The sequence below is a fragment of the Ischnura elegans genome, chromosome 9 (assembly GCF_921293095.1).
Source record: "Ischnura elegans chromosome 9, ioIscEleg1.1, whole genome shotgun sequence".
Taxonomy (NCBI): Eukaryota; Metazoa; Arthropoda; class Insecta; order Odonata; family Coenagrionidae; genus Ischnura; species Ischnura elegans.
The window spans coordinates 46,453,119-46,476,905 of record NC_060254.1 but is presented as its reverse complement, the minus strand read 5'-3'; the positions used below and the strand labels follow the sequence as shown (position 1 = coordinate 46,476,905).

At 38.7% G+C, this 23,787-nt stretch overlaps 1 protein-coding gene across 6 annotated transcripts in view; it reads right to left on the bottom strand.

Moving 5' to 3' along the window:
* The window catches only part of LOC124166043 (formin-binding protein 1-like), a 300,513-nt gene extending 281,157 nt beyond the window's left edge, over positions 1-19,356 (bottom strand). For all 6 annotated transcript variants that reach the window (XM_046543628.1, XM_046543630.1, XM_046543629.1 and 3 more), the window contains exon 1: positions 19,180-19,356. In XM_046543628.1, coding sequence (XP_046399584.1) covers positions 19,180-19,203 — 24 coding nt within the window. In that variant the 5' untranslated portion in view covers positions 19,204-19,356. The remainder of the gene's footprint in view (positions 1-19,179) is intronic.
* Positions 19,357-23,787: the final 4,431 nt, after the last annotated feature.

Below are 23,787 nucleotides of genomic sequence, written 5' to 3'. Positions count from 1 at the left end.
AAAGAGATATGACGTCACCCATGCCGCCTGCATTGTGTGCGTGGGTGATCGAAGATATCTGCTTCTATTGGCGCCGACCACCCAAAGGAGGGGAGGGGGCGAAGTCACGAAGGGATGGGATCAGGATGCTGGGACCGAGGGGAGATGGAGGAAGGGAGGGCATCCAGATTCGAGGTATCGATCAATCGAAACCATCATCGATGACGAAACACCTAAGTTTTCCTAGCAAATACTCTTGATAGAAAGATGTTGATACCCACAGGGCTGGAATTTGGTGTGTCAGTCAAACCATATTGAAGTAAAGGATTTAAGATTATAATATCAGTTACTTGGATTCCATGCACTATCCCGCGCCTGGCGCACAGCTATCTTCATTCCACTGTTTTGAGTTCCGCGGAGATCATCTGTGGCTACAGAGAATCGACTTCGATACAATTGCAAAGGCCAATTACTTTATGCAAAAAATGAAGACCCTGAACTTCCATTTCTACTGCATTACTTTTTTTTGGCAAAATAGTCAAGGTAACTGAATATTCCATTAAAATCATATCCTCAAGGTAATAAAGTATTGTCATTTTATATTTTAAAAATATGGGCAATTCTTTATTTTACAAAGGTGACTGAAATCAAAACTAAGAACTTACTGGCTAATAAACAAAAGGGTGCACGTAATTGCTTGTTATGAATGGTATAACCGAATTTACTACGTGACTTTGACCATTAAAAAATCCTGACTTTTTCTAGCGTTGGAATTATTTCTCATTGAATTCCGTACCTTTCCACGGTTTTATACCGGCACTTGTACCGTACTTGTACGATATATCTCGCTAGAAAAAGTTGACAATTTATTTTGATGTTATTTACATAAAACTTAATGTATCATGTACTGCATTATTATGTTTTGGCTTACATTTTGTTAATTGATGGTGGCTCAATTCTGGTCCTATGACCTTCGAGTACACTTAAAGCTCCTTCTCTTTTTTCATTGTATTAAGATGTAAAAAAAACAAAGGTAGGAGTAATAAATTATTATTATTATTATTATTATATATTCCAAAATTTCCAGACATTTTCTACTTGAATGACAGCATTTATACCAAGGGGACTGATTGCATAGAGGAGGTCCAATTCCATCCCATAGAAGGGTGATTTCTATTGCCACTTCGGTCGCATTTTAATTAACTTTCAAAAATGCCCGCGACGCGGTGATGAGTGCAATGCGATCCACTTTTTCCAATATTTTCCAGTATAATGTACGTAAGTGCGAGGAATGGAATTTAAAAGATATCAATTTGATACATCACCAACATCATGTATATGAATTTCGGATTACACCTCTAATCAGTTAATAGGAATATGCTTAGGGGGGAAGGGATGGTCGGGAGTGGCGACGGGGGGGAGGGGTCTATGGCATATTTTTTTTTTAAATGACATGCCTGGAAATACATTTTACTTAATTTTGGCACCAAATACTTAACTTTAAGCAGATGGAGTTATTGCATGTCAAAACTAGACAATGGCTTAAATATTTTTTGTCTAACTGTAAGTCTTTTGGGGGGATCTATCCCCTAATAGTTACGCCACTGCCCATAACTCATTTTCCCATGAAACTCGGATCAATTTGTCCGTCAACGACGCGATTGCCGACTATGGTAAACCCATTTAAATGCGCGTCGGATGACAACATATTTAAAGGGCGATTTGAGGATCCTCTTTTTTAATATTCGTGAATTATACAATGGAAACTGTGTTGATAACGGTTGATCGTACAAGCTTGTGTCAGAAAGAAAGACGACGTGAAAGAAAAGAGAGGGAGAAAAGTAGAAAGGAGAGGATGGTGGAGGGGATGTTGTAAGCATAGGAGGAAAACGTCGGGACGTGTGCGTGGGCGGAAAGCTATAAATGAAGAGCATGTGAAAAAGCTTCCGGTTAAATAGATTTTTTCCGCGAGAATTCCAGCCGAGAATAGACGGTCAATGGAAGGAACGTGCAAGGGATGGCGGCTGCAGATAAGACGCCCAAAATAAAGGTGGTCGGCCCAAAAGGGATCCACGTGAACAACTATGCAGCGTACAATAAAATTAGATACATGGAAAACTTGGCCTCTAAGGACAATTGGATGAAATACAACTGCGAGCTGAAACGTATCAAAATCATGCAGAATAACAACAGAGAACGCCACTTAAGTATTCCAACGGTTGAGCCTAATGGAATTGGTGAAAACATTGTCCATATAGAAGAGTTTTAGATGTTTGTCCATACGATTTAAACAAAAAATAAGAGAATATTTCATCCTTAATGAATACACTAGTTAAGACGGTATTTAGCCACATATTGAGAAAAACATCTCGAAAACATTGCCATAATCATTCACATGTACAGCATGAAAACGAAATTATGCATCTGAGCAAAATCAGATATTTCCAAATCTGTTAACATTTTTGTCTTTGAAGAATAATGCTAACACTTTCTACCAAAACCTTAAAAAAGCAGTTTTCGAATAAAATAGTAAAATAAATACTACTAACAAGTATCTATCTCATGCGCAAGTCATTTTTTTACAAAAACAGTTCAGAGATTTATGGGTATTAGGCATATTAAAGATTCCAGATAAACACGCACAAGTAACACTAAGGTATCTGCTTTACTCAGTATGCAATTAAACGATCTACGATCATAAAAATACACACGAACTATGGTAAGAGTAAAAAAACCTCAACTCATTTGATTGAAGTACACGACTGCCAAAACTCACAGCAAAGCTATTGCTACGAAAACAAGGACATGCAAATACTAAGTTAATATGAATGCGTACCATGGTATTAATACCTATCTATGACTGACCACTTAGAAGAGAAGACTCGAATAAATTTATTACAAGCAGGTTAATAATAAAGAAAAACGGCCAGTGTAAAGCAACATCGAAGAAAACTGATCAAAGATCCACGAGCAATATCAAGATGGATTACATAAACGCCAGTTATGTTTTAAAAAATAAGGAAAATAAAATGTTTGAGAGATTTCTATGATATCCTCATGGGCCCTTTAACAGCAATGTCGGCGTTCTAAACCAGCATTCATCAAGCACAAAATGATATCGCAGATACCAGTATGAACGATCAAAAAAAAAGAAAATAAAAAAATAATGGGATGCTAAAAGGCTCCACACGTGATGAACCTTCATCCTGGGAAACCGAAAAATGTTTCGGACCTCAAAACCTACGAAGGCAAGACACGACCCTATTGAAGAAGGTATTTTAAACGGCAAGGAACTATTCCCACAGAGCCCATTAGGGGAGAAAAAATGGAACGCCAGACGGATGAATTTCGTGATCTCAGCCACCCACATCCCGAGTCACGATTCTGAAAAAAAAAATATTTCGGACGCCCAGGAGGCTACAACCGTTACCAAACGTGGACCGAAAGAATCTACCCATACCCTCTCCGCTTTGCCTCCCGTCTCGAGTAAGCGGAAACAGCCAGAGAGAGAGAGAGAGAGAGAGAGAGAGAGAGCTGGTGCCTGAAATTACTGGATGGGCTCAAACTGCCGATCGCAGATACAGAATAATCGATTCCGTCAAAAATTACAGTGTACTTGCGTATTGTTAAATTGACCATGAAAACTCAACCACTAACAATAAAAATTCAGTCCAATAATTGAGCGATCTTCGAAAAACGAGTAGCCGCCGTAAATTGGGTGACTATCGACAGTTGAAGCCCATCTACATCGATTTTTGGCAACATCTGACGATACAAACATTCGGCATATTCGATGGCTGAAAACGACGTCTAAGGTCATGATCAAAACCATCTAAGACGTACAACTGTTGAACGTGAATCGAAAATCGAACTTTATTTCATAAAATTTTCTTAACTATTACTCGAAAGGTTTCGCTCATACCTAGTAATCAGGAAAAATTTTGAAGTAAAAAAGGTGAGTCAAGGAGAGTCCGTAAAAGAGGTCCGTATATCTCGTAGGTCCAGATCGGAATATAACACGAGCTTAGGTCTATCGAAGACATTCCCGACCAGCTAAATCGCCGATTATCGAGCTTAGAGGAAGGCTTACGAGTGACATTCGGCATTCAACTTACTACCGAGAAACTATTCACTACAGAAATAAAGTAATGAACACCTGCAATTGTCATCAAAAGCAACCATACATGATGAAAACCATCAGCGTTGGTTTCCATTAATGGAAGCGACAAACCGGCCCTCCAGGAGTGGTCGAAGGTCTCGGCACGAGACAATAAGCGAAACTAGTCGAGGAACTGGACGCAGAGCACACATGAATATATACATCCGTGAGGCGAGGGAAAAGTGGCGTGGGCGGAGGAGCCAACTCCCCGCGAAGGATCGCAGCCTCCTCCGGCCGCCCTCAAGGCCACGGCCCTCTTAAGGCTTTAGCACCGGCCGATTCAAAGACGGTTGGAAGAGGAGAACGAAAATACCTCAGTCTTCACGCTAAAAATAGGAATGACATCGAACGAAGAACGGTAAAAAACATAGTAAAGGACCCTAGTTACGACAGTATAAGATACATCAATAATCAACTTAAGGCTGGAAGGCGATACTTGGTGGAACTTGGTGACAGGAAACATAATAAAGATACACTTTTGTATGTTCTACAGAAGGTTTAATAACCTACCCAGGTTTCGACAGTACACTATGTCATTATCAAGGTAATATCAAGGTACCTTGATATTAACATAGTGTACTGTCGAAATCTGGGTCGGTTATTAAAACTTCTGTGAAACATACAAAATTGTATCTTTATTATACATCAATAACAAAATCACGAAATGTGACTGAAGAACGGAAATACTAAGAAATTCAATTTTTCCGCGTAGAGTACAATTATTATTAATAAAGTATTATAACGGTCAAAAATAGGTTTAGATAGAGTATTTTGCCGATCACCTCGGCCCGTCTCCCTTCCCTGCTACGAGTTCCATCTTCAATTTACAATGAGGCCCACCAGTTTTTCATGGAGTATTTCAGGAGTATTCTGGCAGCCTCCTCTCTCTTCAAAGACTTCCCTCTTCAATTAACAATGATGCCCACCCCCTTTCACTTCATCTAAAAATCCTATTCCTACCTCCCCCTCGTGTACCCAACATGCATCCCCCTGACACTGTTTTCAACTTCCCCTCTCCGCTTAAAATTCGCTCCTTCCACACATTCTGTCTTCGTCACTCATCAAGAAGCTGTCTCTCGTCTAGGAGCTGTCTGTCCCACCATGTCTAGCACTTCGTCGTTCCTTCTCCTCTACGCCAAAGCAACGGAAATCGACGCAATTTAAAATCTGATCCTTTGACAGATAATGTGACTACTGACATGATATCCTCGTACTTCAACATTACAAAGAAAATTCCCCAGAAGCATTAACAAGTCGATACGCATGCAGTTTACTGCATTTCCTAAGCTAATTTATTTTCAAATATTGAGGAGTCAAATTAAGTTTAACTCTGTTATGAAGTACAGCTAAGATGCTTTCATTCGCGGAACTATTGGAATGGAAGAAACCAATCTAAACTAAGTACAGCAAACTAAGAATATGGAAAAGATAAGAATAGAGAAAATTTTCCAAAAACATCAGCGGCTCTTTCTTCGATGCTGTAAATTTATGATCGAGATCCATTAATCGCCTTTCCAAAGGCAACTACAAAAACAAATCACTACCCTTTACTTCTCCTTTACGCTAGAGAAAAGATACGCAGCGATTCCTAGTAGAGTGGCCCATCTAGTAGTAGAGAAAGTATTGATGGAAGCGAGGTTCATTTTCGTACTTCACATGTTCAACATCTACATAGTACCCTGCGTGACACCAATGGAGTGTTTGGTAGGGGGTCATTAACCACTCACATACAAGTTCTACATGCAATTTTTTGTATGCGCCTAAACTACCCGGTAAAATATTAATTTCAATTTTTAAAAAATCCAAGTACTTTTGCCGTCGCCCCCTAAAAATACTCTCTCCCTAATTTTCCCGCGTGTCAACACAGATTTTCATCCACGCAACAGAAATGCAACAACTTCATCCAGCTATCGAAAAAAACCACTCTCCGACATCGTCGTCGTAAGCACGGCCCTGTGGGTGACGCACGAGCACGCCCCTGACCTAGGACGAGGACACAGGGGTGCGGTGACGCCGCGCCTCCGGAGGCAGGCCGCTCGAGGAGACAGCTGCGAGACAGCGTGAACGCTATGGCGGGTGAAGATCAGCGAGGGGTGGAGGGAGGTATATGGCGGGGGTGGAGAACCCAGAAAGGGGGAGGAAATGTTTTAGGATTCCCACAGAGAAAGAGAAAACGGCCAGAACGAGGAACTTCCGGTGATGAAACGCGAGGAGCTCAACCGAGCGAGGATCTTCAGAATTTTCGGGAGTTTTTCACCCTCGGAGAACGTTGAGAAATACGACTCTATATGAGCACGGCTAGGGGCTTGGTTCTTGGATGTGCATTGTTGGCAAATTTTTGGGACCAGCTAGCTTTTTCGTTGCATTGTCCGTGAAAAAATAAGAGGGGCATAAATGATTCTAAAAATAAAATAAACAATTCCAATCAAGTTTTGTCTTCCCTTCCAGTAAGTACCCAGGAAATGGTTCTAATGAAGTTGGGAGGTAAATCCTGATGACATACTCACAAAAGCAACTGAAACTAAGGGCGGGGCAGAAAATAGTTTCAAAATTAATATGTTTGCCTTACATCATCACGACGCCCCTAGGAAATGGCTCTAGGAGAGAGAGGTAGAATCCTACCGGGGAGGAAGTCTTTAGAAAATAAAGTTTACTTTGAAAACAATGTCCTCATCAAAGCATTTCCACGATTTTGTTGTGACTTATTCAAAACGACTTGAATACTGAATGGTTGGCGAACTTAAAAAGAAACCAAAGAGAAATGAGAACACACGTTCCTTCAGCAGACAACGACTAGATCTATTTGTCTGAAGATGGAATTAAAATTGTCATCAATACACAATACAATAGACTTTAAATTAATTAATATACTTCCATATGGCAAGCAAGAAACCTCATCGTTCAATAGCTTCCAATAGAAAAAGGCGGTCCTCTTGCATGCTGCATGTTGGTGATTTGTCACCCCCTGCCAAACATCCTAGAGGTGGCTCGCAGGGTATTACGTAGATGTAGATAGACATCGTGGATGACAACGCAAACAATATCATAACATAGAGCAGCGTTTCAAACACAGATATTCTGACAGAAATGGCATCTGCACAGGTGTTTAGGCGACATCGAAAGACGTAACCGCGAGGGAAGAAAAAGCATGCAGAGCCATTAAAGAAATTTGACTAGTATTTCAGACAAAGTCCATTTAAATCGAAAAATATATCTAATTGCAAGAGGTCTAGAGCATGCACACAAAACACACCTCACCCAGGTGCAAGGCATCTCCTTGCTCACTTTACACAAGAGACGCAGGATGAACAAACTTCGGTCGACGCAATAAATGCTTATTAATAACCAAATAAATAAATCTCCGATACATCTCTACGCGGTATGGAGTCAATATAAACTTCAGACGGCACACTTCAGTTTCGTGAATTTTTCAACACAGAGATTTTCGGTAAGCTATATAAGCAGAGAGAACAGTCGGCTACTTCGCCAACCCCCGCAGTGAAGAACATTAATATATTCAAGCCTACACGGTTCTGTACTAAATAAGTGCAACATAATTTTAATAATTCTAAATCAAGGAAGTTCAGGAAGAAGTATGATCAAGCATCCATTACACAAAAAATGATAGAAAGCACAAACAGACGACAGCAAAAAATAAATATCCAGTATGTCCACAGTTTTTTAAACCATGAGACGCACACAAGTATGGAAAAATTGTCTTGGGAATTTTTTGGGGGAATATTTAAAACAAAAACCCCCATGTTCCTAATTCCATTAAGTCTAGGCATTTAGAAGGATGATATCAAAACCAAATAGAAAAAAATCGGCAACTTCAAAACCCAGCGGCAACCAACACACATAGATAATTGGTTTTGGAAACCCAACAAGGTTCTGGGCCAAAAATACAACATAAATTCCAAATGCGAATGCAGTCGGAAACGAGATAAGACCAGCGATCTACAATGCAAAGAAGACACTACAGCACAGAACATAAACCTAGATTCTAAATACGATTTGCCTTGCATCCACTTTGTCTCCCGTGTTGTCTACACATCCTCTCTACCCCTACTCATTTTAAACAGGTGGAGCCCAAAACGGACTTCAGACGACGCAATCAAGTTTTGAGGCTTTTTTTAGAAAATAAAAGTAATAAATGGTAAGCACGACAGTGAAATAAGCTTTCAGACAAGGGTAAGTAAAATTGCGAAAAAAACTAGATAAGGATGAAATTGAAAAAAGTAAAATATCCTCGCGTAGCGGACCTATCTACATCAGCACCAGTGTTTAGCCGTTGAAAACTTAGCCGATCGGTGTGGGCCTTATTTACCGGTTGGATACTGGGGTGAGGTATCGGAGAGACCCCTTAAGAAACAATTATAGCGGGCTAATTTTTTACATCAGGTGATTGGGTCACCATCGATAAGTTTTCGAAGATCGAAATTTCGGTTCGATTTACTGAGAATGCGGTAAAATTTAATCAATACATTGCTGATACACTCGTTAAATTTCAGAGGAAATCAACATTGTTTACTTCTGCTACCTTTACATGACTGGAAAAAACTTAGACTTTAGATACCGAAACACTTCCATGTTTAAGCTGCTAGTTTCGCTTTAAGTCCTATTAAATACGTGGAAGCCAAACCAAGCTAAAAAAAACACTCAATTTTGGGCGTATTTTTTAGGGGATTTTTTTTCCACACAAAGCCCCCCAAACTTTTCTCCTTACGATCTACCGATCGCCAAAGGCAAACGAGCACGCCTGCCCGACCGCCCTACCCACCGATACACCTTCCTTTGATAGCAGCCACGGGGCTGAAGAAGCAGGTGCGCTCCGTGGCGAGGGGTTGAGGGGAAAGATATAGAGCGAAGAGACACCAGCACCGACCACCGAGGCAGGCCGCCCCAACCGCCGCCACCACCACCGATTTCCCCCCCCCCCCTCTCTCCTTTCCTGCCCAGACGGAACCCCGTCCACCTTCCGCCGAAATCGATTCTCAAATGTTCCACACTTGGCCGAATCTTGAAACGAAGCCATAACATCGACACAGCTGAGCGATCTACGTAGTGTATCGTTGACCTCAGGTGAGCCGGTAACCGACACGTTATAAGGGATCGAAAATTTTGGCACCATTACGCTTACCTGAAAACATCACCTGCTCGTAAATAAAAAAAATTGAGTCCAGCACGGTAGGGGTACTAGACGCGGTATTTACTGGCTTAATTTTGGAGCTCCATAAAAATAATATAATGGACAACTGAAGGGGTAATTGTTTGAAAAATAATTCACAGTGTCCGACGATATCTGGTGGAAATGTTTTATATCCATGAGAACAAACTAAAATGGTAACCTACCACACAATTTTATTTACTTAAGTACCGACCCGGTTTCGACACGAAGTTCCATTATCAAGGATCGACACCGGGTCGGTACTTTAGTAAATAAAATTGTGTGAAAGGTTACCATTTTAGTTCATTCTCATGTTTGAAAAATTCTTAAGGCATAAAGCAACTCTTTCATTCATAAGATATAACATTGAATCAAAATTAAAATTTAATAATTAAAGGTATTCCACCGATTGAGGTAGGATCACTTACAATTAGATCATTTTGCATATCACTCCCGCCTTTACCACGTTCAACTTCCTTCCTTTACTACATAATAAGGCCTACTCCCTTTCACTCCATCTAAAAATACTGTCATGTCAATCACGACTAATATCAACTACTGGCACTCTTCACTGATGAGAATTGTACGGAATCAAAACTGCAATTCGTGCATTTCAATAACCGTCCAAGACAATAGAAGGTGCCTGCAGGCTGCTTAACGTGAGTACGCAAACGCTCCTACTGTTCGAATCGCAATTTTGTTTTGACTTTCGACCAAAATTATACAAAAAATTTAATTTAGAAAAATTCCACGACAGTCGCATGCATATTGCGTTGACGTATTCCTATCAAGATATTATTTTCAGCAGCGTTTACGTAAACTTCACAGAAATTACCCATGATAGTCGGCACACCAACACTTTATGCCAGACTTTGATCAGCAGATTTATTACGTGCACCATGGTACAATTTGTTATTTTCGACTTACGACCAAACTGACCGAAGACCAAGTCTTCGAAATCCTGTTCGCAAGTCGGGGAGTACCGGTATATTCGGACAAATAATTGACCCTGAAACGTCTTTTAAAGCTCAAGAAGATTTCCAAGACATTAGTGCTGGGCATGATGGGCGAGGAGAGGCAGCTTCTGGATGAGATAAGGAGGAAAAAGAAGGTATGGATGTTGGGCGTACTTATCGGGGAGAGGGGTTGAAAATGGTGTTAGAGGGTAGAATGTTAGGTAAACGAGGGATAGGAAGGAAGTGAATAGGAGTTTCAGATAGAATGAAAGGGAGTAGACTTTACAGTGAATTGAAGATAGAGGGAAGTGAATGATGGAAGGGGTGGCTCCCAGAATTCTTCTTAAGTACTCCAAGGATACCTACCTTAATCAGTAGAATACTTTAATAATAAAGGCCGATAATCGCATTATTGGCACCAACAAAGGTAAGCTAAACCCTAAGAGCAAGGCTGCAATCTGCGTCCTCATTATAGATGACGTCCACGATCAATAAGAGATTATGACGGCAGCTTTAGAACTCACAAATAGATTAGATGACTTTGTAGTGTAGCCTACTAACTTATGTTTACTTTAATGCATGCTTCCGAATTTTATTATTATTTCTACAGCATGTGGTAGTATAATTTCTAAGAATGCGTAACGTTTTTTAGACCGTGTGGTGTGCATGTGGGAATCCAATAGCATGTTGGTGATTGATCACCCCCTGCCAAACACCCTAGAGGTGGCTCGCAGGGTATTATGTAGATGCAGATGAATAGCAAGGAACACAGAGCATCCTGCAGCACGCACCATCTCTTAAGCCCGTCGCTAGTCACACATACAACCTCCCGCTGCCCCCTCCCCGCTAAGAGACGGACTGAGGGAGGAGTCGTAAGAGAGGGCAATAAACCGCGGACGGGACCTTGGACAGCACTTCGCACTCGTTCCATTGCCTCGGAGAGCCACCGATCGTTTGCTTCAGTCGCCGAGTCGGGTCCACCGATAGGCAAGAAATCCCATCATCCCCCTTCCCTCCCAGCCATTTCCATGCACTCGCTCGATAGCATAAAAATCTTTTAAAGAGAGCACGAAGCATCCCAGGCGAACCGACCGACAATGAGAGTAACACCTGGTAGCCCGAGATAAACCTGTTATTGGGCCTATCTCAGAAGGCCTGCCTCAAGTTTTGCTCTCCTCACACGAAGGAATAAGCGAGGGAGCATGTTCTAATTTGTTGCGTGGACTTAATATGAAGTGAAATGGATACAACTTAATATTCCACACAAAAAGGTACTCATTGTCTACTTCGGGAACTTTTGAAATATTTTGCTTTTTCGATGTGAATATTGAAAAACAGAATATGAATACGACACCACATAATGTTGTTAAGGAAAAAGGAAAAAAAAAACACTCTGCCGAATGACGCCACTATCGTCGGTCTTCATAAATCTAAATAGACGCTGAATTTTTTCAAATGTCTACAATTAAAGATTACCGCAAAGTCCAGCTCTCAACGATTCCTTGCCTAATTTTTTACCTAAATATCCATATCACCGTTTTTTAAATATCATCATAATCCTAGTCAACGATAGCAATAAGTTTTGACGTACCTTTCCTCTCCATTCTCCAATCAGATGATCTTTTTATGATGACGCATGTTTTTTTCCATAAAACCCTAATAACTCGATCTACGCATCTCATTGGAGGACTTCTCTTTCCTTTTTTCCGTCAAATTTCCCTTCGATTGTTTACACCAGACCATCGTGCTTTACTATGAGGCCGAATAGATTGTACCATATTCTAATCTATGTGCTTCGAGGTCTTCGCTTTTACCCTCTTTCCTGAGAACTTCTTAAGAAGTGATTGTTGTAATAATCCTCTTATAAATTGCTTGTTTACACCTAAAAATGTTGCACTCACTAGCAAAAACCAAATTAGCATATTGATAAAATGCCTGATGATCAAAATATTTTGAGAAAGCATAATTATTACGGTAGAGACGATTGGAAGGATAAGGTTAGGGAAATAAAGAGTGCAGAACCGATAGATTTAATGTGTTTTTTTTCGGTAGCATTGCGGGACCATAAAGCCAGCGATAGATTAGCTCTAGGAGAAAGGTTTGCAAGGTGTTTATGTTATATTGATAACGACGGATCCAGGATTCTTTCTGGGGGGCACAGGGTCCAAAAGGTAAACAATCTTCTCATCCTTGAGATTAACAAAAATATACAACAATTACTACACGGAATATTCCTTTTCTTTTAATAAGAAAGTTATTAAAATGAGATTAAATGATTGAGACTCCGCAATAGACAAAACAAAACGAACCATATGAAATACAAACATGGAACAGAGACTAATCATCCTATTATTTTCATGAGCTAAGAGTCAGGAGCGAGTTTTTTTTTGTTGTTTCTAAGCGATGTAATGAAAATGGGCATGAGCTCTAAGGTGTTAAGAAAACTTATTTATTTCCTTTGCAGTGCACATAAGATGCGTGTGTTATTGAAAATTTTAAGAATTGAAAATGGCAAGATTCTCCAATCAATAGACCGAGATCTTCTCAAAATTTGGCGTGAGATGACTTAAATTTAATTGTCGAAAGAAAAAATTTCACAAAGAAACTAAAATATATCATCGTTGATATTTAGAGAGTTTATGCATCTTGTTTAAATTAGCAAGCCTTAAAATTGCATGGTCACGGCACTCGCTTAATACTCACATTATCTAGACTGTTTCACCCTCGGTAAACAAAGGGGTTTAATGTACCTATGGCACACGATGAAGCTTGGCTATGAAAAACGGCGTATCGCTGTCTAACTTTGGAAGTCGTGGAGCTGCACGAGATGTCACGACAAAGTAGGTCACACGAAACTGGGAGTCACGAAAGCTTTTGGGATCATGAAGAGACGGTCATTAGCGACATATCGAACGTAGATCATAATCCTGATATCAACATCACTTACGCGGGGAGGTAAAAAAAATGTCCAGTAACTGTGGACAAGCCATGGTCATAAATTTATTGTTCAAAATGCATGGTGACGCTGTAGATGAAGATGTAGATTTGCGAGAAAACAGCACTTTAATTCGTGAAAAAGAAAGCCAGGATACAAGGATATAAAAACATGAATTAACATTGTAGATGGATGCGTGGAGGTCCAAGGATTATGTGTCTCCTTGGTATAATTAATTAATTAAGTAATTGAGCTAATAGTAAAACCCGTAAAATATTTCTACATGATTCTCTAAAATTTTCCCCCAAAATTACGCGAGATTTTCTGTTTCCAGAATATTGAAAAATGACGGAGGCCGACTGATTTGGCGAATAAATAACTATACCGACTGTGGGTTTCCAGAAAACAATTAGATTTAATATTTGTTTCATCACTACTGACAATGAGTAAGGGCTAGGTTAAATTTCCACAAACAAGAAATAATGTAAAAATATAACATTTTTATGAAAACTCTCTTGAAGGACAGCACATGAATTCCATATAAAACAAGCTAGATTTAAGCAGATTATTGAAAAAAGATAGCAACTATACGGTCAAATAGCACTTAGAGGTAAAGAAATGCGTCGCAAATACATCCTTAAAAAAGTGCATAAACAATTTTTTACACGGTGAGGCAAATAAAATTAAAAAATCGGCGAGAATATGAATTTAAATCTGAAAAGCAACCAGAATGGACATGAAAAGGGAACTTTTTTCCGTTTTAGGATAAGTAAAGCAAATATTCAGGACACAATAAAATTGTCTCGGGCAATCACTCTTGCAAATGATAATCAAATAAAATATGTACTTCTTAACCAATCATAAGCCCCTTCAAATGATGTTTCCGAGAGTTGTGAGTAGGTGTAATTCCCATTAGCAAATCAATTATCCAACTACGCGAAAGGAAATTAAGTTGATACGGTCGTTCCCGAAATGGAAAGCAATATGAATCACAAGAAGCAATAAAAAGGTATGACATGAATCCCGTCATACGCACTCACTATCGTTTTGCCGTGGCTCGACACTTTGACATCCGGGTCATTTTGAGATGAAGTTTAACGATCGAAAAAGTGGGACTTTTCTACACGAATTCAGTAATTAAACAAAGCAAGAAACAAATGAAAAACAATACCAACTAGATTTAATATTTGTTTCATCACAACAGAGCAAGAGCTAGGTTTAATTCCACCAATTCCTACCCCATCCCGGCCACCTTCACCGATACAACCTTCAGCTAAATATTGTCGTTTACCTTTAAATACTTTTACACGCTTTATAGGCACACGACAATATCATAACATGAGGTTAAAAAATAATTCCTTCAAAGAACGATTCAAAAAAACACACGGAACAGAAGTCCCCTCAAAATGAAAAATGCTCTTTCGTTCGGCAGTTTCGTGACTTTTTATTTATTTTCTAATTGTTGTCACAGAATTATCTGCCCGTAAATACTAAATTGTCGATGCGTACGAAGCATTCCTGCATGCCAAGTTCATGCATGTCCATTTGGTCCAAAGTACTGTACTACGTAGCGCAATGAATGGTGCAAGTTTAACGATAACCTCAGCCACGCAATTGCAAGGGTAACCGAAGTAGCACCAGCATAATAATAGCTGAGTAAATATAGGAAAAAAATATCCCCTACCACACAGCCTGCAGGTGGATCGCAATGTTTAGTATACATGTGGATGAGGCGTGGAAAATCATTAAAGAATTTACCGAAAAATCTCGGGAAAACCGCAGGCATTGCAAAAAAAATTTCGGAGTTAGCGATATCATTATCTCCATGTAACAGCCCATTCTTGATTTCGAAAGTTTCACCGTAAAAAAAGGTAAATACTCATCCCTCGATTACAGGGATGCCCGAGAGATTGATCATAAAGGCATATTCTCGCTCTGTAACTCGCGTCGTATCTCAGGGCAGTCGCATGTTTTTTAACACTATTTGTAAACATTCTGACAAGAATATCAACAAAACATGACCTGCGCTACGTTTCTGGAATATTAAAGAGAATTGGGCTAGAGTATAAAATTCACTGGCCTCTATCGTGCAATAGTTAACTGCTTTATTCTGCACTTGCTTTAGATTTAACTAATCGGCAATTTAGTACTTACGGGCAGATTATTTTGTGACAACAATTAGAAAATGAATAATAAGTCACGAAACTGCCGAACGAAAGAGCATTTTTCATTTTGAGGTGACTTCTGTTCCGTGTGTTATTTTTAAGTCGTACTGTGAAAGAATTATTTTTTAACTTCATGTTATGACATTGTCGTGTGTCTATAAAGAGTGTAAAACTCTTTAAAGGTGCATGACAATATTTAGCTGAAGGTTGTAATTGTGAAGGTGGCCGGGGTGGGATGGGAATTGGTGGAATTAAACGTAGCTCTTACTCTGTTGTGATGAAACAAAAATATTAAATCTAGTTATTTTCTGCACTAAATTAACAGATGCCATTCTTTGCATGAGCTTTCAGGGATAACAAAGGTTGCATATCACATTCTCCGAATCGATGCTAAGTTTTATCCTACACTTGCTACAGACGACCTTCAAAAGCTCTATTGCATAGAACAGATGTGTGATTGGCTGTGCCCATGATGAATTCATTTACCTCTCGGAGCGTAGACACGTGTGTTATTTATTTATTTCTAAAACGACGCAGAAAATCTTAGCGAAGCACAAAATATGCCCAAAAATCGCTAAGCTTTCAGAAAAAAATTCGTAACAGATTAATTAATTATTTTTTCCCCTTGTTCTAACCTTGCGTGGGTTTACCACAGGAATTACTTACCGTTCGCAAGTTTTGCCTTCGCATGACTTTGGTCATATAGTTCGCATGCTGGTGGTTGATCACCCTCTGCCAAACACCCGGGAGGTTGCTCGCCGGGCATTATGTAAATGTAGACTTGTATCATAACCCTTGAGTAGATATTCACATTTCCATGGACTATTAATACTAAGTTTGTTCCAAATGTTGCCATTACGAATGTTTGGTGCGACCTCGACCCAACCTTAGATAGAAGCATGCAATCGCGCTGTTTGCATACCACAGAGATGGGTATGCTGACGAAAACTATGGAAAACCATCCTCTACCCTACACTGTTGAGACTGCGGATTAACATGCTTAGAGGAAACCTTCAAGGTCGTAGAAAGCGAGGGGGGGGGGGAACGTCAAGGGTTTCGAACCCCCACCCCAGAAATGTTATCGGAATACAAGTTCTCAAGTGTACCCCTTCGAAATAAACCACCCACAAAACATACCCTCTCTCAATGCACCGTCACCTCATCCCCCCGATATTTTCTGGTATAATCCCGAGGAAAAGTTGGTGACATGAAAGAAAATGATACATTTGTAGCACATCCGTTATAAGAACATTCTCTGTTTACCACTACAGATAATTATAGCGGATGAAATCTTAATACGGAAGAAAGAAAATTTTCATACTCCAAAAGAAAACAAAACGAGACTGCCGACCTGATGATTGATTCTCCATATAATAACTGATTTAATAACGCATTATCTATTGTATCAGTAACATCCCTAAGTGTGACAAGAGGAAAAATTAATCGGTCACCTCGAAGATCAATGCCATTATATTATGAAAGCAGAGTACACTATTGCTAGCTCTGCTCTGAAAGCCTATTAAAAAGAATATATTGATATCACGGTTTGAAAACGTTAATGCAATAATTCAATATTTTAAAAATGAACCTCTACATTCATCCAAGCTCTAATATGAATTGAAATCCAAACCGTATGACTTCATGACGCATGTGCATAGGATTTTACTGCGAAATATCCCCAACAGATTGGTTAATCGCTAAATCACCGTAAGAGTTTATTCACACCGAATACCTACGTACTGAATTTTAAAACGCAGCTCTATTAGTGCCAGGGAGATGTAAATCAAATCTGAAGAGTATCATCTAATACTGACCAAAATAGCCGAAAGCTGTACTGAGTGAAAATTTTAACATTCTTTTCGAATAAAACCTAGTAATTAGACGCGCATTTCTGTGCCTCTATGCGATGAAACAGCTTCCGTGACATGGAAAGACGCACAAAGCGTGACAAAACCATAGACTTCCGCGAAAACATCAATGTTAGAGGGTATGAGATATTGAGGATGGGCATAAATTGGATGCGAAATTAATATCTGCGACAATTTCAAAAATAAACCATCCATAATAATATGAAAGCATTTCTAGTGGAGAAGGAGGGCTAGTTAATAAAGTTAAGACACGCCAAAAACAAAAAAACACAAGTTACGGCGAACACAAAGTAAAACTATTTTAAGATCCAGTATTTTTATTTTAAGAGCAGTGAAATACAACTTCCATTTACGATGAAACCATACGAAATAATTGTACAGTGAACAGTTTTTTTTAACTGAACAACAAAGCTGAAATTAAAATCACATCCGTTCATGTCGTGCCTTCTTCATTTCAAACATTTTGCCTTAAATTTCCACAAAGTTAACTTCTCTTATAGCCCAATTCTTTCATTACCCATACACAGGCAGAGAACAATTTAATTCCTTGTTTAACGAGCAACTTGGCATTTGCTAGAACCCAGTATTTTGAGGCCTACCTTCCGAGCAAAATAAAAGATGCGAAAAAAGCATTAGGTAATACTTGATTTGCAGAATTAAACAGCTAGTTCAACGAGTAATTTTGCGAACGCGCTTGTCTCGCTGTACATTCTGAGTTACAGATAAGTAAATTAACCATACTTCCTGCCATTCCCCATGAAATCCGTATACAGTAACTCAGAATCTTAAGTGGGTAAGCACTTTCCACACAAGAAATGATTTGTTAAACTAACAGTAAATCTGGAGATGATCAGCAGGATATTTTACAAGATGTGCTCGACATTAAATCCAATAGAAAAGAAACAGCATCGCATGTGAAGACATTTTTTACAGAAGAAATTATGTCTGATTGGAATCAACATTCAAACAAAGTTGGTGCATTTGTTAGATTCAGATAAAAAGAAAACAACTCCGACACATATAACAAACATTTATTTGCTAATCTGGCCGAACTTATTTCAACAACAACGCGCATTTGTAAACACTTTACGCAATAAAAAATAATGCCTTATGAAAGAAATGCGTGTATATAAGAAGAAAAACACAACTGAGTAACTGGCAGAGCAAAAACAATGTTTGACGTTATACTATAACAATCTACAGGCTGATTTTCGAGTACTCCAACCCGAACATGAACAATACCACAAGGTATAATAGCATTCCATTTGGATTTCCGAAGAATGGAAAACATTGCCAAGAAAGGCATGCTGCCATGACAAAATCCGTGGCAGGATCCCAAGGCGACGACAGGAGAATTACTGGGTAATGTTACCAACGGTTGAAAACAAGTCGTTTCCAAGGGCAACAAGAGAGACACTTCGACGTAGCAAGATGGGATGAACCCAAGATGACACTAAAGTCACTGCACAGCAAAATATACTAATGAAGACCAGTTTTCAAACCATAACTTCTTCAAAGCGAATACAATAAAATGTAAACAAAGAAGGAAGTTGCACAGAAAACCTAATTACTATCATCCGACAACTAATAATATAATCAAAGAAGTACATGACTAATTTCCTAGCAACAAAGGGAAGCTAATTTTCACACAAAATTTGTGTTAAGCAGTTCAAAAACATTTAACTGATTCGTCACATAAACAATGCCAGACACCACTAAAGAGTTCGGCACTTTGAGGCAAATTGCTAGAAAATATGTCACATATGATTTCGTTAATGACTTCTACGCAAACACATTCGCAGCAAAATTTAACCTGCAAGTGCAAATGCTATGAGCGGGACGGCGAACTCCCCGATGACGTCTACGGCTCCCGTGACGGTAGGAATAGCCCCAGAGTCGGAGCGGAGAAATAACATTTCGGAAAAAACTAAAGAGCAATGCTAAACTCACCCAAAGCTCGATTCCCCAACTCATATTTTCACTCCTTAGGTATCTATGTCAATGTTTATATGGCACTCCACCTTCTTGAATCCAAGAAAACAAGGCAAATTAAACCATAAGCACTATTGCACCAGTACACCACTCACACCTTAACATGGCTGACTAACACTGGTGGTATGCATTGAATTGTGGGTAAAGCAAGGAAGGGGAGGGATGCGATCGGATCGGATGGATTTCGTATGGAAAACGCTCCGTGGAGAAGCGGAGAAGCGTTCGCTGAATGGCGGGGTTACCAGCCATCTATTGGGGAGAGTATGAACCATGTCGTTCACAAGAGATTTCTCAGAATCTGTTTGAACAATTTGAGCTTGCTAAAAGAAAAAAATAAACCGTCCCTTTATTCCTGCATCAAGAAGGCCAATAAGCAGTGCTTATTTTATTTAAATAAATTACGTAGTTTTTTGGCAAAATAATGCTATAGTTTTTTTGCGCACAACATTTAATTTTCTCTTCTTTGAGAACGAGTTGACCTGTATTCTTGGCGTACGACATGCTATTGATGATGTATCCGCATCGATGTAACGAAGAAAAAAAGTCTTTGCATGGAGGTAACGATGCGGATTTGTGCAATGACTAATAATTGGAATAATTGTTTTTTTTTTTGAAACTATGTTTGAATTTGGACTTTGTAATTTTTAGGTTGGTAGAAAGTAAGAAGCAGTATGCGCTGGTAAGGTTTTGCATTGCTGCCAAATATTGTAATTTGAAAATTAATTCTAAATTTGTTATCCACTCAATTAAAATATATGAAACGCTTAAAATTCAGTAATAAAATGTGTTTTAAAGTATTTAAGATGACAAAATTGCAACCCGCTTTATATTACATGCTTTTTCATGCAGTATTTGTAATGTTGGCCATGAATGCTTACGAGGATAGGGGAAATTTTTTCGCAGGCATTTGCGAAATGTATAGTGCAGCCATAAATTTCAAATTTCCGTAATATTGCTTTTTCTTACGATAATTGAAAATTTCGGTCGAAGTCTAATCAGGAAAACAAATGAAGGTGACATCCGTGTCCTCTCATGTGATCTGTGTCGTTGTTGTTTCGGAGTTCTGTAGTGAAATCGAAGAAATTCGGCATTTGCCAGCGTTTATCGCATCGTAATGGATCTTCAAATTTTGAAGTATCGTAAGAAATACGTGACTCTTGCACAGTTAAGGACTGCCCTTCCAAGGGTTTTAAGTTTTTCAGTTTTCCTCGTAAAATAGCCAGTTAAGTCATTTTTTATTACATCTGCTGTCATTTGTTTTGAAATACTTTTCTCAAGAACGTAATTCTTTGATATTTAAATTTTGATGACTTAATCCAACTCTTTAGAAGAACAGTGACACGTCAGTTTATTTCATGATGGCAAATGATAATGGCATATCTCTCTCTTAAGCCCGTATGACACTTGCCAATTTATTGGCCAATATATTGGCCAATAACTTGGCCCAATATTGGTAAAAATATTGGGCTTTACGCATCGTATGACACGTACCAATATTTACACCAATATTGGCCGTTATAGTGTTCTAATACCCCACTAGAGAACGCCACATAACACAAAATGACAAAAGAGCATCTCAAGACGCAGGTTAATTGCCAATGAGCTACAGAATGGGAGGTGGCATAATAATTGTAAATTTAATAACTATTTCGAGGGGCTGCAAAGATATTCTCGAATTGCTCGAAATTTCATTCGGGTGAGTTCCTTGAATGATGAGAGATAGGCAATATGGTGATCTCATAGGTGAGCCAAGATAACGTAGCGGCTCGTTTTGGCTGGAATATGTTCATCGAATAAACAGAGATTGTGTCATCAATTGGGACTTTCACCCGAAACTTTAGCGCTCAAATCATGAAAAATAGTTTAATAATTGTAATTTAAACAAAATATAGACGCTATCGAGGAGAAACACGACGTTTTTATTCATTAAATATCCGAAATGTTATTTCCGAATTACCCACTTTAGACAGTTGATGTTTGTGAATTTATATTCTCTCAAAGTACACATTAATTATTTGAGCTATTTCATGGGTTGCTATGCTTGTAAAGTTTTTATATATGATATTAAAATTCCGAGGTGAAATGTTTTGCAAAGAGCTTCTAGTTTTGGCCACTAGGAGTCGACAAGACTGAGTTCTGATTGGAGATTGGCCTCGAGAAAATAGAACCTGTTCTAAATTGTAGATTGGCCAAGAAATTGTGCCCAATATTGTGAAACTGAGATTGGGCTAGAAATTGGCGTGTGTCAGTGGGTACACAATCCAATATCCAATGGATTGGCCAATAAATTGGCAAGTGTCATACGGGCTTTAGGGTGTGTATAGGACTGGTAAGAACATATGAAATGAAGTTCATCTGCTTGAAGCGATTATTATATATTATTATATTATATATTATTATATTATTATTATATATCTGAAACCTTCTCTAAAGGCGAGCTCATCGTCATTGCGATCGGTTGTCACTTAAAAATTCCGTATCGGAAATCCTAGAGATCACCTGCACTCTCACTATCACTGGAACCCGTGGTGAAAATATCATCCCAATCCAATTTTTATTTGGTTTTAAATGGGGAAAGAGCAACATAGAACTGCACATTCTTTGGGCGACTTTGGGTTTGACTTTTCCCTCAAACACCCCATTTCCCCTGTGGTGCACATCAGTCCTATCTTTATACGATGGCCTGACAACCTTTAAATGGATCCTTGGTTTATCCTGACAACCAACTAAATGGAAATTGCTGATCCTCACGTGTCCATCCTTATCCTCCATAGTTTCCAAATCAAAGGCCGCGGAACATTCCTCTTGTGACTCAACTTTTTTTTGAAAAGCAAGCAACGGCGTAGAATAAAATCAAAGAATGCTGCGATTCATTTTTTGTGACCACCTCTGGATTCCATTCTTTTTTCATCTACAACTTCCTTTATCTTTCGGGGTAAACTATGGGACAAGATAATGTTTAAATATTTTCATTAATTTATAACAAAATATAAGTTCTAAAAATACCCAAAAGCCATTTTATTAATCCGCACTGATGAGTGTAAATTAATGTGGAAGATGAATGCTGTAGACGTGGTAGTTTTCCGGTTGAGTTGCAAAGTTCATGAAGTTGACAAAACGGCTAATTTTTCGGTGCGCGGAGTCATTTATTGCACTGACCGTGTCTACATTTTTCAATTTTTTTGTAATAAAATAAATCAGAATTTAGGATAAAATTTCCTTTAAAATGACGTATAGTTCATTATTATAGCATGTATAGTGAAGCCAGGATATAAATTTGTAAAGTACAGCGGCACATCATTTTGACGCCGACAGTAGAAGAAAACGCTGTCTTCTTGGATGGCACTCGAATGCATGAGAATCAACGTTGCTCTATATTTTCATATTTCCTCCCTTGATTTTAAACATCATGGAATTTTGTCCTTCCGTAACTGAAATTGAACAAGTGCCATAAATAATTTGAGTCCATCGTAACGATCGTAACCATCGAGAAACACCTATCTCGATTTTTGTTCGGAAGTTGAGTTTTTATTCCACGGCGGCCGAATTATCGAAAAATCTCAGTTTCGAGTTATTCATTCAATGAAATATAGAAATATTATTTATATTAAAGTTATCTTCGCTCACATAGCACACGGGTTTATCATTCCGTTTATTATACTCTTATTTTTCCGTAACGCTCATCCCGACAGACGGCATGCATCGAGGCTTTTCTTCTATTTTCCTCCGTGGGAATGCAGATGAAATTTTTTTCTGGGGTGTTATTGCACAGAGGAACAATGCACCACTTGTAATTTTTTCGTTATTTCACTCATGTTCTCCTTTATACGCAACGTGGCTCTTCCAAACCTGCAGTTACTGGGCTTGGATCTTGGACTCGTACTGAACTATGACGTCACAGCCAAAGATTAGTGGGGGCGGTATTTTTTAGCCCGCGAAACTCGGGCGACTTTTGGGAGTCATTTTCTAGGGTATAAACTGAATTTTAAGCGGAAAAAAGTATATTGCGGTACTAAGTATCTACTGTAGTATATCATCATACTGTTTATAAAAAGTATGCAATTTCCCTAATAGGGAAATAGGGAAATAATTTCCCTGGGTTTGCGAAAAAGGAATGCATAATTTTAACTGTGCTTAGCTAACTTCCATCCTTCGCTCATCACATTAATTTCATGCTTCAATGGGCTTGCACCAAATATTTTTGACTGTGCAATACTCATAATTTTTTATTTAAGGCCAATTCAGTCACAGGTAATATTGTTTGAAAGTCATTTTGTCCTATCATTTCTCAAAGCTTTCTTTTGTTTTTCGTAGGGAGGTGTAATTTTCCTTTAATTTCTGAAACATTTCAAACTATGTACTCTAATTGTTTTTCTTTCATTTCTTTTTTTATCCAGGAGTTAATGAATCATTCTTCAGAACTTCATCATGAAAAAAATTATATAGCACTGAACTGTTCGGCTAAGTTTTTTTGTTCTCATATATAATGTACTAGTTGACAATAAATATTATTTTTGTTTTTTAAATTTGATTTTAATTTATCTGCAATAACCAACCCCAACCCAC